Source organism: Typha latifolia, chromosome 14 (assembly GCF_019914945.1).
Source record: "Typha latifolia isolate L0001 chromosome 14, TyphaL0001v2, whole genome shotgun sequence".
NCBI classification, from domain to species: Eukaryota; Viridiplantae; Streptophyta; class Magnoliopsida; order Poales; family Typhaceae; genus Typha; species Typha latifolia.
In genome coordinates this window covers 1,928,398-1,942,723 of record NC_133099.1, presented here as the reverse complement: position 1 = coordinate 1,942,723, position 14,326 = coordinate 1,928,398, and the positions used below count along the sequence as shown (strand labels likewise).

Below are 14,326 nucleotides of genomic sequence, written 5' to 3'. Positions count from 1 at the left end.
CTAATGTGATTGCTATCCTATTTAGTTCATATATTTTAGCCGGTCTAGCTGATCACAACATGTACTTGTAAAACTACTCTTTCTCTTAGAGTATTTCTAATCGTGCTTAGCCCTATCATTATTTAACTTTTAAAAATACTAATTTTGCCTTACAAAAACTTAATTCAAAATTTTAATTTTCATATGTATTTTTTATTAAATAATTTAGTTACTTAAATTAAATATATAATTAGTTATATTAATCATTTAAAAAAATATTACTGTCGAAAAGCTCCTATAGAGATATTTAATACGAGTATAATATTAAATTATTTAAATTATTTTATATTTTTATTATTATTTCATGTAATATAATTTCGATGCGTTTAATTAAAAAATTAAAGTTAATTTTAAAATTATTTGAATATTAGTCTTATTATAAAGAAATCAACAAAAATTTTCTAACTATATATTTTTAATTATTAATATGACATATTAAATTATTTAAAATGTAATATATAATATATATATATATTATATTAATTAAATAATAAATTACGGGCCGGTGCATTCTATATTCCCTTGGAGATGCTCATAACTTGTTTGCAAACTATTCATCAACCGTCCAGTGATTCCATTATAACCATAACGATCTCATAACATTTGAGGGACGTCTTAGAGAAAGCGTAGCATCGCATTGGAAAAGACGAGAAGACCCCCCGGTCTCGCGTGGGATTGCAAGGACGAAGGCCGAGAGGAAGAAGAGAAATGGCGGACGAAGTAAAACCCGATACCCAGCTATTCCAGCTCTTATCCACCCTCCTCGAACAGGTAGTCTCCCTCTCTATCCTCGGATTTCTTCGATTTGCTCGGATATCTTATTCCATGATCCCTTTCTTGATCTATGTACGACTTTGAGATAAAGCTTATTTTTCTAGGGATCGATCGGTAGATGAAGCGGAATAGCTTCATAATAGCCGATCCGTCACCTACCGATTTTATGTTGTGCGTACAAAACATAAGATCTTTAATTGGCAATTGGTAGTTTAATGTACTAGAGGGAGCAATATGGTATCTCTTATAGGTTGGAATATGACAGGATTACAGGATGGTGGTTGAGATTGACTGAGATCCTTTATGAGGAAACATGAGGAAAGAGATGTTAGGCTCAATTTATTGGAAAAGAGAGAATGGACATATTTAAGGGCCTTATTTGTTATTATAGATTGGGAACCAGAAAGGGGGAAAACATATAGGATTGCTCAACTAGAATTACTTTAGCTCACAAGAAAATGCTCAAGGATATAATTCAACATCGATGCATCTGGCATGGTTATGTCTGGGATTATCGTAGTGCTTAGATTTCTCTCTGTGCAAGCAAGTAGAGCAGTCAAATCAATCGAAGGCAAATATGCTGTTGAAAGGGAAAAGAAAAAGAAAGGAAATTGCGGCAGTGGAGATGTTTCGGATTTGAGAATGACAATTAAATTAGTCAGTTGTTCCACGAGGACAGCATGTAATATCTTTGAAGTTTCTTTTATTTGTTCGAATTTGTTATGCCGTATTTCCTTTGGATGTTACTGACATTAGCATAATCTAAGTCGAGGGTGTCAAAGAGAATTAGTATATCTACAATTTAATGAACTGTATTATTTTGATGATAGATATGCTTAGCTGGTACTACTTTGTGAAATTGAATACAATCCTAATTTATTTGCCATTGAACTACTTTCATCCTTTAATTTGTCATCACATCCCTATGAGAATGCTACTCTAGCTTTGTGATTTGCCTCTGAATATTCTCATCTATGTTTTGCATGTATACTGGCTGGGGAAAAAATGTCGATGAATTTCAAAGTTTTGCAATCAGGTCATTTAGTTGTTAGAAGGATCTGCTCAACACTGTCTTGAATCTTGATGGTCAACAATTATGTGAAAAATGAATGTCACACTTAGTTCTATAGAGCCTTAGAGAGTTAAGAGTAATTGGCCTATTCGAAGGCTTGAATTTGTTTGAATTGCACTTTTCACAGATCATTATGTTCTATTGAAAGGAAAAAATATTGGAAGCTATATAGTCAATTGCTGATTTCTCATCATATCTCATTAACTGTAGTAAAAATATTGTCATAATGCAGAGTAATTTGATATTTATTATAGTTAGTATCCTGTACTTCTTATTTATATCCAGAAAGCTCAATGACTATCCTACCACCACAGGGACCAACCCAACCTCTTCCTTTCCCTTTTAACCCTCTATGGTACTTCCCTTTTAGCATGATAAGTTGATAACCATTATTCAAAGACTGATTTCTGATCAGATATGGGATTCCCTGACCATGATGGTTTGGGCATTTATTTGGTTTGATGGGTGAGTTAAAAGAAAAAAGAATTTTGAATTCCAGCAATGAAATGTGCAGGTGGAATCATTGAGCAACCAAGAAGAGGTAGAATTGCGTGCCAAAATAGAAGCACTGGGCTTAGAAGTAGCCAAGGTGCCATCCAAGTCATCAAAGCCTCTTAATGAGGTACGGTGAGATTTTATAATTGTTATCTTAATCTTCCTTTCTAGCTTGCATTGCATCCTCATTAGGTCTATTTCATGCTCAATGCATGTAGCTCGAAATAGCTGCAGAGTTGGACAAGTTGTCAGCGAAGCTCGATGATGTTGACAAGATGATATCTTCAACCATGGCTGCCGACCCACAAGTACAGTCTCTTTTGAGCAGCACCGCTGATGTCTGGCTGCCTGTCATCACTGCCAATGCTGATGAAAGACGGGGTTTTGGGGGAACAACCAGTGAGATCAGCCATGAGGAGCAAGATGATGCACCGAGTCACTGAATAATTCATTGCACTCAGTTCCTCCTACCAAGCGTCTTTGGAACTTTTATTAGGCGAACATCAATTATATACATCCAGATGTATAACATGCAACTCAGGACATCCGACTCATTTCTTGTATAATTTGATTTTTTTCCCATTATTAAAAATAAAGATGATGCTCCATATAAAGGGCTTGGATTTGGATGAGTTCCAATATAGTTGGCTCTGTTTTGCATAAAATTTTCCTTGCCGAGTTTGTAGCACATTCCTACAGTGGTTTTTTAAATAGTTCTTGTTGATAATTTAATCGAACTTATTATTTTGAAAAAATAGTTATATTTGTGGACCTATTGATCATTAAATATGCTGCAATACCATTAGAAATGATGTCCTGAATGGATTCCTAAGAGAGATAAGATATTTTTGAGTTTTTGAGAACACTAGCTCTCCCAAACTTTCTTTTTAGCACCTATTATACTTTAAAAATTTAAATATAGGACTATATATGTTTTACCACGTCAGTAAAATAGTTGATCCGATCAATAACTTATATGAAAAATTTAAAAACTGCTATGGAAAATAACTTATATAAACATTTCTCTCATAAAAGTTAGTAATATATTTTCATAATTTTTAAAAATTTATATAAGTTATCAATCCGATCAGCAACTTATATTCGGTAATTATCATTTCAATCAGCACAAGTTTCAAGGTAAATTAGACATATAATAAGAAGGTTTGACAGACTTAAAATTGACAAAAACTAAAAAATTATATCCTTTTAAATTCTTCGGACTATTATGGGGTCAATTGCTCCTACGAGTGAAATGATGGAAGGCTTCCAAAAGTCCACTAGATGAGGATTGTACCTGGAAATTCCTGCGGTCCGAACTGCACATGATCCTTAGGGAGTTGCACGATATCGCGTATGATCATTGATTGTGATTGGTTAAAGATTCAAAGCATGAATCCAGATCCACTAATCTTTCTCTCTTCATATATATATATATATATGTCTGGTAAAAATTTATCCATTTGATTGCGGAATAAAAAAAAAGTTATAACAAATAAGTAATCATTTTATCTTAATTTCAGTATTTGGTTTAAAAATTAAAAATTATATATATCAATTATGGGGGATAAAAAAAACTTTATACCTCTTATCCTGTTTTAAGGATATATAGGATAAGGAAATCGTGATAAAGATAGTTATCACGACTCGCTCAACACTACTATGATAACAATATTTGCCTATATACCGATACATGCTTAACGATAGAAGTGTTTAAACTAAATAGTAGGTGCAAAATTTACGAAAAATTTAGCATATCTTTATATTTTGAGCTTGTGTGGAGAATTAGTCTTCCTCCTCGTCAAGGCCACGAATTGGAGACAATCCTGTCACGTCGATCCCCAACGAGGGAAATGGCTAAATTAAGACACCAAGATGAGCATTGTCAACAAGCTGGTCAGCACTCTCCCCCTCTCTTTCCTCCCCACCTCCCCTCCCAAAAGGCAAAAACCAATCCATAACCAATGTCACCTCTCTTCAAACTTGATTCTTCTCACACCCTTTTCGTCGAACATTTGATGCTCTCTTTTGCTGGCCGCCACAATGCCCTCCCCTTGATCTCCCTTTCATGGGCAACTCGTGCCGCGGAGCCCTAACAAACAGCTGCAGCACCAACAATAGAAACTACTTCCACTCCTCCTCTTCCTCCTCATCTTCCTCCTCCGGCATCGATCTCCCCGCCGCCGACGAGCCGCCGCGTCCTCTCTCCGCGCCAATGAGGAACCCCCGCCTCACCGCCTCGGTCCTCGGCCACGTCACGCCTGCCCTTCGCGACCTCTACGTCCTCGGCTGCAAGCTCGGCCAGGGCCAGTTCGGGACCACATACCTCTGCACCGAGATAGCCACTGGCGCCAACTTCGCGTGCAAGTCCATCGCCAAGCGCAAGCTCTTGTCGCAAGAGGATGTCGACGACGTCCGCCGCGAGATCCAGGTCATGCACCACCTCAGCGGCCACAAGAACGTCGTCACCATTAAGGGCGCGTACGAGGACCAGCTCTGCGTTCACATCGTGATGGAGTTGTGCGAGGGAGGTGAGCTCTTCGATCGGATCATAGAGAGGGGTTATTTTACTGAGCAGAAGGCGGCCGACCTTACGAGGATTATTGTCGGGGTGGTGGAAGCGTGCCATTCGCTCGGGGTGATGCATCGAGATCTCAAGCCGGAGAACTTCTTGTTGGCGAACAAGGATGATGATTCATCGCTCAAGGCGATCGACTTCGGGCTCTCTGTTTTCTTCAAGCCAGGTATGATTGTTGAAATGGAAGAAAGGTGCCATTTTGAGCGTTGATTGTTGTGTGTTTTTATGCTTTTCAAATTTTGGATCGATCTTATTGTTAATATTATTTCTTAAGAGTCTAGAAATTTTATTTAAGGTTGAAACCCATGACATTTTTAATGAGTATGTTTAACATTGTTCTGTTAATATATAGGTAATAACAGTACGAAGAAAGGATTTGGTATTAACTTGGGTTGTTTTATGTTTCCTGAGGAAAGAGTCTATTCTCTTGAATCCAACTTATATAAAATGCTGAAGCATGTTTCAGTGGTAGCTTCTGAAAACTGCTTTTCTTTTCGTTCAATGTAAAGAGATGATAAGACAAACAATAAAATATGTAAAGAGATGATAAGACATATTTACTGGTTGCAAGTTTGTAAATTGTAACTACTATACTCTTTTCTTCTCCTCTAAACACCACTGTGCTTATGTCTGGGTTTAGTTGCTAATGAAGTGACAAATGTTTTGCCATCCTTCCTATTTTGCTCCTCCATCCAAATTGTGACACATATTATGCCATGCAAATTGTTTCCTTCTCAATTAGAAGAAATATATACTATTTTTCTTTTCCTAGTAGATGTATGAAAACCAGGGATATTCAGAAGGAAGCTTTTAGCTCTTGCATATTCAATGATGCAAATGATGTTTTCTACTTTCTTGCTGAGTAATAACTCTTGTTTTCCTCTTATGATTTCCTTGACTTTTACTAGATAGAGGTCTTAATGCACCTTTCTTCACACAGTTTTACTTTTTGCTACTAATTTTCTTTGAATTGTTCAAATTATTTGCAACTTCAGGGCAGATCTTTACAGATGTGGTAGGCAGCCCTTATTATGTTGCTCCAGAGGTACTGTGCAAGCACTATGGACCAGAAGCTGATGTTTGGACAGCCGGTGTTATTCTTTATATATTGTTGAGCGGGGTGCCACCTTTCTGGGCTGGTACTGTTTAACTTCTCCCTCCTTACTGCAGATTAGCTGCCATATTTTTACTGATCTTTCTCTATTATTCAGAGACACAACAAGGAATATTTGATGCAGTTCTGAAGGGAGTAATAGATTTTGACTCGGAACCTTGGCCTGCGATCTCTGAGAGTGCAAAAGATCTGATCAGAAAAATGCTCCGTTCGCGTCCTTGTGACCGCTTGACTGCCCATGAAGTACTATGTATGTCCTCCACTAGTTTGATTGCATTAATACTACCTCTTTGTTGCTATTAGATTGAGCAAAAAAACTGCATGAAAAGGCTTAATCGCCTTGTGGAACTGGTGTCTCATTGTTGTCTTTTATGATCGGAAGTTATAGTATGTGCCATAGGAATTCTTTTCCTTTTAAATATTTTTAGCTCTCTGTCTGTCTTCATATCAATACGACCTTTCATGTGAAGAATTAATTGCAGCCAACTAGTTTGCATGCCGGATAAAGGAAAACATTTAAGGCCTTAGATTCACTAGCAGGTGGTCAAGTCCGAGGTACTCCTCTGATTGCAGAGATTGAAGAAGCATCTAGCATCTACGGATATGAGACAAACTAGAAGTAGCTTAACAAATTTGTGTCAATTTAGGAATTGATTACTTGTATAAAGTATAAACCTTACTGTTCTCACCATAAAGCAAATTAAGCCATATGAAATATGAATACTCAATTCTGTATGCATTGCATCTCATTAAATGTTCAAGGTCTGTACTTGCAAAACATCATTTTAATAAAATTGTATATCTTTCTCTTCCTATGCTCAGGTCATCCTTGGATCTGTGAAAATGGAGTTGCTCCTGACCGGGCACTGGATCCAGCAGTACTCTCTCGCCTTAAACAGTTCTCGGCAATGAACAAGTTGAAGAAGATGGCTTTGCGAGTAAGTGACTGTTAAGTTAACTCCTGAGACTCTTAAGCTTTCCTCCCGATAAGAAGGAATAAATTATTTCTCGAAGAGCGATTTTCTCTATTATTTGCAGAAATTTTCTGAGGAAAGGGTCATGGCATGCATTACAGTAGGTTACCAAACAAGAAAGTGGCAAATGCTATTTTAGATAGGGTTGCCATCAAAATTGTTGTTAGTACGTCCACATTTATGCTGATTATCTTTGATTGATTTCCTTATTAATGTATATACTACACAAATCTCTCGTTCTGCTTTATATCTATTCCAGCTAATATCTGATTGCTAACATTAAGTCCCTCTAATTTCTTTTCCTCTGATATTATGCTAACACGTTTAATGAACATCTGGTCGAAATTTTACATTACATATATATTTTGCTCCATAAGTTTTGCATTTGTGAGAGGGATCGGACATGCAAACATCTATGTTGGCAAACAATGCATTCATGCTAGAGATGCTGCATTATTTCTTTGTGGTGCAAGTCACACTTATATTTTTGGGCAAAGCATCACTTTAGCTTTATATTTGTGGTGTTTTATGTAGCCAAATTGCCACAGTTCCGTATTTATCTGTGGGATTAACAATCTGATACTAGCAAACAACTGCAGTGTAGAATCTGTGTAGCCATGTGCACAAACAATTATAATCTATAGGACTCACCCGATCATTTGTAATCTATAGTGTCACTGTCCTGTGTAGACGTGTTAGCAAGGAAAAATGGAGCTTGTTTAGTTGTTTCTATGTCTCCCTTTACCAACCAGCTTACATAAATGGAGATAGTTATACATTGTAGTTTAAAAATAATAACCGGAGGGAATCTTCATCTTATGTCATATTATAAGTTATGATTTACATACTCGTGCTTGCATTTTATATTGCAGGATATTCACTTGACTGCAGATTTTGCTTTAAGTTTAGACTACTTCACTAAAGATCTTATAAGATGTTGTTGTTTTTATGCTTGCTTCTATATCACGTTAGGTGATAGCTGAGAGTCTTTCAGAGGAGGAAATTGCTGGATTAAAGGAAATGTTCAAGGCGATGGACACTGATAACAGTGGCGCAATAACTTTTGATGAGCTGAAAGAAGGTCTGAGAAGATATGGTTCTACTTTGAAGGAATCAGAAATTCGTGATCTTATGGATGCGGTAAGTGACACGAATCGGACAATGTCTTTAGGACCATTTTCATTTGATTAAAGAAAGAAGAAAAAAATGGCACAAATGAGCACAGTATGAAGTATACTACTTAAATGAGAGCACATTATTTGCAGATTATTCTGGTTTATGTTTCTACTATGCATCTTAGTTGCATAGCTTTCTAATTGCCTCTGCAAGACAAATTTTCATTAAGTACTATGAAATATGAATAGGAAAATTCTGTATCTATGTGTGCAAGTAAAGTTGGTAATCTGAATTAAGAGAATACTATCGAACTTATTTAACATAAACCCTATAATTATCGACCAATATAGTTTTTAGTAATATATGAAGCATGTTAAGAAGAATAATGATTTTTCTATGCTATAAATCATATTGTACGAAGGAGAATACCACCTTTACATTATTGAAAGGGTCTGCCTTAACAGCTGATTTAGTACTGAATTATTTCATAAAAATATGAAAAATACACATTGTTGCACTAAGAATGATTGTATTTCGTCAAAATAGTTTCAGTTCTTAAATTTATTAACTCTAATATGACTATACAATTCTATAGTTTGTTCTAAAGTGTTACAGGATTGTATGTGCATCTTCTCAATTTGCTGTGGAAACTGGAAAGTATCTTGCTTTTGTTAAATTCATGATTACACCTGTAAGAGGCATGTATTCCGTCACAGAATTTGTCTGACTACTTGGAATGCATATTAGGCTGACATAGACAATAGCGGCACCATTGACTATGGAGAGTTCATTGCTGCAACGGTACATCTTAACAAGCTTGAGCGAGAAGAACATTTGGCGGCGGCATTTTCCTATTTTGATAAGGATGGAAGTGGTTATATAACAGTGGACGAGCTCCAGCAAGCTTGTAAAGACCATAACATGACTGATGTACTTATTGATGATATCATCAAAGAAGTTGATCAGGACAATGTAAGTAGCTTAATTTTATCAGCATTTTAGCATGAATCACTTGATCTAAAATTTCGTGTTATTTACAGGAAAAGGTTGTTAGTGTGCATATCAAGGGTGCATCCTGGTAGATACATGTTATTATCTGGAAAGGCATGCAAACTGCTCTGACAACCTCATATAGGAGCCATGAAAGATGATTTTTTTTTCATATCTCATATACTGTGGCTAATCACTTGCTTTATGCTAAATTGTACATCAGAGTAGATTGATAATATATCAAAAAAATTAAGGATGCCAAAAGAGCATTTTGTTTCAGAAATAAAATTTTATTCAATAATGCAAGTATCAATACAGAAGAACATTCTAAAAAATATCAATATAGAAGAAACTATTAAATGGGTGTTCACATATTTTATTAATTTCTTTCTAATAACCAAGTTAATGTTTCATAAGCTACTTAATATTATTTGTAAGTTTAGTACATATAACCAATTAACCATGTTAACTTTTGCTTAGTTCTTGAAAATGATGATACTTATGAACTTTTTGCCTTGTTAAATAGGTTTCTGAATCTCCTCTACTTTCCTGGTTTCACCAAGCACTGAGTTTCCTTGTTAGGGTTCACTAAGTGATCTATTTGCTGATTGATGCACTCAACTTCATATAATGCTTTGACTGACCGTCACTTTGCATACTTAGAGATATTGTTAGCCGAAGAATGCTTAACATATTTCATTTTACTCACTGGAATTAATAGATTTTGCTTCCATCTGGTAGGATGGTCGTATCGACTATGGCGAGTTTGTTGCTATGATGCAAAAGGGCAATCTAGGGCTCGGAAGACTAACCATGAGGAATGGTTTGAATATTAGTATGCCGGATGCTCCACAGACTCACTGATACCAAGCCAACATACATGTTTTATTATAAAATAAGCTCTTTTCTGTAACTTTGGTTTCCTACCACTTTTGTTGTACAATTGCGAGATGATGGTAGAATATTAGCAGCGGAGCTTTTGAAGATAGTTGTCATTGTTTGACAAATTTCATGATGTGAGAGAGTTATCGTGTACAAAATTTTGTTCTGAATCGATAACATATATATTTGGCGGTTGAGATATTTTTGAGTTTTAATTATAAATTAAGAATCGAAGGTCAAAAACTTTCAGCTTATATTATTTGATTTCTGGAAATATCCTCTTTCACTTCGTATTTTGTGATTGTTTATTCGTTATCTTACTGAGGCTTCTGTGAGTCAAAATTAGTTAAGAAAATTTTGAATATTACCGAGGGAAACTGAATTTTATCCCTCCTAGTTAGGCTTGAATATATTCACATTTCTAATAGTTTTATTTGCACCATTTTAGTCATTATGGTTATATTCAAATTATTATTATTTAATAAAATATTCAACATATTAAAAATAATATCGATAGACTTCAATAAATATATTAAACATATGTATTTTCAACTTTATTTGTAACCGATTATTTTCAACTTGAACTTATAGAACCGAGAATTTTATTATTATTTGATCAAATATGATAAAAGATACGATAATTTTAATTTAAATATAATTATAAAGTGGTAAAGTAAATTTTGGCCAGAATAGGAGGTAAAATATAATAACTTCACCGATACTCTAATTTACCCTACCGAATGCATTATCGATTGGAATCTATTATCCGCACTGCGTTCCTCTCGTAGTAAAAACACGTGGGATATCTCCGACCCGTACATTACTCAATCGTCCGCTTCGTCGACCGTTTACTTTTCAAATGGAAGTTAGGATCAACCGTACTTTTTAACTCCCTTTCGCGCGCCAAACAAACGAACAACAGCCATAAGTTCCTTATAGATAACACCAAAATTTCCACCTCCATTTGTTGCTCCAAATCCATCCAAAAAGTCCATATCCTTCTCCCATGGCATTTCCTGAGCCATAAATCCTTCAATCATCCCCAACTCCCTTATCCTACTCCGTAACACCCAAGCATCATCATCACCACCACCACCACCACCACACAACCACAAGCATACCTCTCACTCTCCCATGGCGGACAACTCCGGTCGCCGGGACTCCAACACCCAGATTCTCCAAGAGCTCGACGCGTTGACCCACTCGCTCTTCCAAGCCCACACAGCTCGCCGCACCTCACTCGCCATCCCACCCTCAGCCCACGATGCCGCCGCCGGTGGACAAGAAGCATCGCGGTCCGAGAGCCGGCCCCGGTCGCGTCGCATGTCCATGTCCCCGTGGCGCTCCCGCCCCAAATTCGAAGCTAACGACGCTGACGATGCCGCGCTAAAGAACCAGAACCCGGGCGTGGCGGTGGTGGGAGCAGCCGTGGCTGCTGGTGGGGGGGAGAAGAAGGGGATATGGAATTGGAAGCCGATGCGCGCGTTGTCGCACATCCGGATGCAGCGCGTCGGCTGCCTCTTCTCTGTAGAAGTCGTCGCCATCCAACGCCTCCCGGCGTCGATGAACGGGCTCCGCCTCGCCGTCGCCATCCGGAAGAAGGAGACAAAGGACGGCGCCGTGCAGACGATGCCGGCGAGGGTCCTGCAAGGCTCTGCCGACTTCGAGGAGACCCTCTTCCTCCGCTGCCACGTGTACTGCACCGGCGGCAGCGCCGGAAAACCATTAAAAATCGAACCCCGCCCGTTCTTAATCTCCGCGATCGCCATCGACGCCCCCGAGCTCGACTTCGGGAGGAGCACAGTGGATCTGAGCCTCCTTGTTAAAGACTCCATGGAGAAGAACTTGGAAGGATCGCGAGTTCGCCAGTGGGATTCCACTTTCGGTCTCGTAGGCAAAGCTAAGGGAGGAGAGCTCGTTCTCAAATTAGGGTTTCAGATCATGGAGGACGGCGGAGTTGGGATCTACAACAACCAGGGTGAATTGGGGAAATCGAGCTTTAAAGCGAGGAAGCAATCCAAGTCCTCGTTTAGCGTCACCAGCCCGCGAGTAACCCGATCCGAGCCATCTTCCACCCCGACCAAGGACTTGTCGACGGTGGATTTGAGGGGCATCGACGACTTTAGTCTCGACGATACGGCGGCGGATAAGAAGCCGGAGCCGGAGCCGGATTTGAAGGACGACTTGGAGATCCCCGAGTTCGAAGTCGTCGATAAGGGGATCGAGATCCTAGAAGAGAAGGGAAAGGATGGGGAGGAGGAAAAGGAGGAGAAAGAAGGAGAAGTCGAAGAAGTGGAGTCGACGGATGAGAAGTCGGTGTCGAGCGAGGTGGTTAAAGAAGTCGTCACCGATGGCGCGCAGTTCAATCGGTTAACGGAGCTGGACGCCATCGCCCAGCAAATCAAGGCCCTTGAATCCATCATGATCGGTGACAATCGCGATGCTGTTAAGCAAACATTGGAAGGCGATGACATGCAAAGGTTGGACGCGGAGGAAGAGACGGTGACTAAAGAATTTCTTCAGATGCTGGAGTTGGATGACGGAGATCAAGTGTTCGATGAAATGCCTGATCGAGCTTATTCTCAGAAATCTGGAGGAAAAGAAGGGTTTGTGTCTGACACTGGAATTTACATTTCAGACCTTGGGAAAGGACTCGGCCCAGTAGTGCAGACACGGGATGGCGGCTACTTAGCCGCCATGAACCCCTTCGACGTGGAAGTCGCAAGAAAACTGACCCCAAAGCTCGCAATGCAGCTCTCGAAGCCGTTCATTCTCGGGGACCAGAGGCTGTCAAGTGGGTTCGAGCTGTTTCAGAAATTGGCCTCTGTAGGATCGGAGGAATTGAGTTCGAAGTTGAATGCATTGATAGCCATGGATGAGCTTTTGGGGAAGACAGCCGAGCAGATTGCGTTCGAAGGCATGGCAACGGCAATCATAGGCGGAAGGAGCAAGGAAGGTGCAAGCTCCATGGCAGCGAAGTCTGTCACAGTTCTTAAGACCATGGCGGCTGCGATGAGCGAGGGCAGGAGAGAGAGGATTGCGACGGGGATCTGGAGCGTGAGGGAGGAGCCAGTGCCAGTGGAGGACATCTTAGCCTTGTCCTTGCAGAAAATTGAGGCACTGGCATTGGAAGCTCTAAAGGTTCAGGCGGACATGGCCGACGAACATGCTCCGTTCGACGTATCTCCGCTCATTGGCAAATTAGACACCCAGCATCCATTGGAGTCCACCATACCGCCCGAAGATTGGGCGAATTCTTGCATTGCAGCTGATGCCATAACATTTTTGGTTGTAATTCAGCTTAGGGATCCATTTCGGCGCTATGAGACGGTAGGGGCTCCTTCCATTGCTATAATTCAAGCAGGAAAAGTCGACGATGGCGGAGATGGTGGAGAAGGGAGGTTCAAGGTGGCGAGCTTGCACGTCGGAGGACTAAAGCTAAGGCCGGGGTTGCAACGAAGTTTTTGGGATGGAGAGAAGCAGAGACTCACTGCAATGCAGTGGCTGGTGGCATATGGATTAGGCAAAGCAGGGAAAAAGAGCAGAGCAGTGCAAGCAAAGGGTGGACAGGAAGTGCTATGGAGCATGTCCTCCAGAGTGATGGCAGATATGTGGCTGAAGGCAATGAGGAATCCAGACGTGAAGTTCCCTGATGAGCAGCTATAGTAGACATGATCATCAAGCTTCTCTTTGGTAGTCTCTCTCATTTTTATCATGTGTGTTAATATTATTCGAGAATGTTAACTGTAATAAGGAAATTAGTTTTATTGCTTGCAATGTGCTAGGATTGGTTTATATATGTTGTAAACTTTTTTTTTTTTTGAAGTAATGTTGTAAACTTGTTCAAGAAATAATACATTTCTGGAATAATAATACAATTAGATCTATGGGCTGCTAGAGGAGTTGACCCAATTGTCTAATTTAGTTATCGAAAAGGGTTGATCCATTATTCGACTAGCTGCAGAGGAGTTGACCCAATTGTCTAATCTAATTATCGGAAAGGGCTGATCCCATTATTGGGCTAACGGCTGGCCTATAGGGTCTTAAATTATAAAGAAAAAAAAACCAGTCACCAATTCTACAAACACTAGTTCAATTTCCATATCTGCATCCTAACTTGGAAATGCAAGTTTCACTTATATTGAAAGGACACAACTTTTTTTTGACTAAAGACCTCATTATCCGTAGATAATAGTGACATATATACATTTTCAGCAGCACACCATAACTATTATATAACATAAGTTCAGAATACCAACTACCAAGATGACATATATTTGTAGCATATGTTCACC

The 14,326-nt window shown here is 39.1% G+C and overlaps 3 protein-coding genes across 3 annotated transcripts; all 3 read left to right on the top strand.

The window, feature by feature from the left end:
- The first annotated feature begins 623 nt into the window (after positions 1-623).
- LOC140800623 (uncharacterized) lies at positions 624-3,005 on the top strand. The gene is made up of 3 exons (XM_073155386.1): positions 624-810; positions 2,400-2,507; positions 2,599-3,005. Exons 1-3 carry the CDS (start codon positions 748-750, stop codon positions 2,821-2,823), a joined length of 396 nt encoding a protein of 131 aa, XP_073011487.1. The 5' UTR covers positions 624-747; the 3' UTR covers positions 2,824-3,005.
- Positions 3,006-4,088: 1,083 nt separating this feature from the next.
- LOC140801065 (calcium-dependent protein kinase 26-like) lies at positions 4,089-10,232 on the top strand. Its single transcript, XM_073156064.1, has 7 exons — positions 4,089-5,121; positions 5,951-6,094; positions 6,167-6,319; positions 6,892-7,007; positions 8,016-8,183; positions 8,907-9,131; positions 9,891-10,232. Exons 1-7 carry the CDS (start codon positions 4,446-4,448, stop codon positions 10,011-10,013), a joined length of 1,605 nt encoding a protein of 534 aa, XP_073012165.1. The 5' UTR covers positions 4,089-4,445; the 3' UTR covers positions 10,014-10,232.
- A 774-nt stretch (positions 10,233-11,006) lies between these two features.
- On the top strand, positions 11,007-13,912 carry LOC140801064 (protein PLASTID MOVEMENT IMPAIRED 1). Its single transcript, XM_073156063.1, has one exon. It carries the CDS (start codon positions 11,166-11,168, stop codon positions 13,695-13,697), a length of 2,532 nt encoding a protein of 843 aa, XP_073012164.1. The 5' UTR covers positions 11,007-11,165; the 3' UTR covers positions 13,698-13,912.
- The last annotated feature ends 414 nt before the right edge of the window (positions 13,913-14,326 follow it).